The sequence below is a fragment of the Pantherophis guttatus genome, chromosome 7, assembly GCF_059756535.1.
Source record: "Pantherophis guttatus breed Tessera chromosome 7, ASM5975653v1, whole genome shotgun sequence".
NCBI lineage: Eukaryota > Metazoa > Chordata > Lepidosauria > Squamata > Colubridae > Pantherophis > Pantherophis guttatus.
The window spans coordinates 63,488,417-63,490,724 of record NC_142069.1 but is presented as its reverse complement, the minus strand read 5'-3'; the positions used below and the strand labels follow the sequence as shown (position 1 = coordinate 63,490,724).

The 2,308-nt window shown below is 41.4% G+C and overlaps 1 protein-coding gene across 1 annotated transcript; it reads left to right on the top strand.

Annotated features, from left to right (window-relative positions):
* The first annotated feature begins 1,205 nt into the window (after positions 1-1,205).
* Positions 1,206-2,042, top strand: LOC148112898 (endogenous retrovirus group K member 9 Gag polyprotein-like). The gene has a single exon (XM_087874323.1). It carries the CDS (start codon positions 1,206-1,208, stop codon positions 2,040-2,042), a length of 837 nt encoding a protein of 278 aa, XP_087730449.1.
* The last annotated feature ends 266 nt before the right edge of the window (positions 2,043-2,308 follow it).

Sequence of the window (2,308 nt, the reverse complement as noted above, 5' to 3'; positions counted from 1 at the left end):
CATATCTGGATGTGTCAACACTTCTATTGTTGAAAGCCACATTGGTATTTCCATATAATGTTTTTCTTTCACTCTCTCCCATATTGTTAACAAGCCGTTTCTTACACAGTATCTCTGGAAGTATCCATGTATCCTATTTTTCCCGTAACCTAGTTGCAAATCATGTCCTTCCAAAGTCAGTAGTCTTGTATTTCTCAGTAGAATCCATTCTTTAACCCAAGTTAACATCACTGCTTGGTGATAAAGTTCCCAATTTGGTAGACCAAAACTTCCTCTAATCCTAGCGTCTTGAAGCAGTTTAATACTAATTCTTGCTTTCTTTTCTTGCCATATATATTTCAGCTTGTGCTCTGTGAATCTTTCCTGCTTACTTCATTTTGGCTCGGATGTGGATGATCTAACATTACCTAGAGAAGATGGCATCTTGAGAGGGGGGTGAATAATTTCTATCCAATCAGAATACTATTACTGTGCTATCTTTTATCTGCTTGTGTAATACTGCATAAAAATAAAGTTCTCTACGAGGTCGAGAGAGACATCTTGGAGACATCTTGAAACAGAGCAAAAGCCTGGACCTCTGATTTACAATATCTGGCGCCTGCAGCAGGGACACCTTCCATGGGGGAACAGCATCCTTACATCCTTATCATCATCTGGAATAGACCCCTGGCGTGCCTTTCATCCTTCAGGATCCCTAGTGATAAGTGATGGGCTGCAATCTATCTCAATATCAGCAAAAACATGTGCAGGAACTAAGATTCCTTTTGCACAAGTCTGGCATCAGAGCATGCGAGACTGATATAAGGGAACTGGTAGTTGAGATAGGGAAACATTGTCCCTGGTACCCTGAAAAGGGGTCACCTCGTTTACGGGCCTGGACAAGGATAGGACATACATTACATCGTTAACCTTGGGCACCTGTGAAAATATTACATCAATGGTATCAATGTTGTCAGGCAATAGAAAAATATGGCTCTGATGCTTTGGAAGGGCAACAATTAAGCCCTTCCTGATTATGATAAAATTAAAATTGTCACCCCAAAACTATCTTTAATTGAACCATCAGCTCCTGTTGAAGGAAATAATTCTATTGCATCCCCACAACCCCCATTAGGCAGATTTTAGAGAAAGAGTTAGACAAAGGGGCGGGGGGGGCGGATATAGAAGAAATTGCTGATATGCTTTCTGTTTGTCCAGTGCATGTTATGGGCCAATTAGATCAGAATGGGGCTCAAATAGTGGAATTTCGTCCTTTGTCTTATGCAATTTTAACAGAACTTAGAAAAGGAATTAGAGATATGGGGTTGGGAAGTACTTATATGCAGGGAATGTTAGAAGCCTTGATGAGAAATCATATTTTAGTACCTGAAGATTGGAAAACTACCTTTCGCATGTTGCTTACTCCACCGCAATATGTAGTTTGGGATAGTGAATTTAAACATATGTGTGCCATGCATGCCCTCCACTCGGGAGGAGCATTTATTCCTGATCAATTGTATGGATCTGGTCCCTTTGCTCCAGTTGATGCTCAGGTTATTCTGCCAGCAGCCACTTTGCAAGTTTCTTCTGAATGTGCTTATCGAGCCTTCGGAAAAGTGCCTGTCTCTGGCAAACCTCAACAAGCCTTCTCTAACATCAGGCAGAAAGCTAATGAACTGTATCCTGATTTTATTAACAGATTACAGGATGCTTTACGGCAACAGATAGACAATCTTGAAGCTCAAAATGAGTTGTTGATGAGGCTGGCAAAAGACAACGCCACTTCTGAGGGTCGAAGAGCAATTGTTGGGCTGGGAAAAGATCCTGATTTGGCAAATATGATTAAAGCATGTCAGGATATAGGAACACTCTCCTATCAAATTAATTTGTTAGCAGTTGCTTTATCACGAGGCAACAAACCTCAAGGAAAATGTTATAATTGTGGCAAACCTGGTCATTTTAAAAAAGAGTGTCAAAAACCGGGGCGGGGGGTTGTCTGCAGCATCTCGCCCTCCCTTTCATCAGGGATCAAGGCCGAAAACAAAATGCCCAAAGTGTCATAAAGGTTATCATTGGGTAAGTGAATGCTGTTTTCCTATTCGCTCATTACTTTCTCCTTCTCCACTACCGCAAGCTCTTACATTTTTTTCTGATGGAGGATGAACGAGAGGAGCTATTGCTTACAAGGATCCTCATGACGACATCTGGAAAGTTTCCTACACTGCAGGACAGTCTTCACCTCAGCGCTCAGAATTGTCTGCAGCTATCTTAGCTATCCACACTTTTTCTCAACAGCCTTTTAATCTGATCTCTGACTCTCAGTATGTGT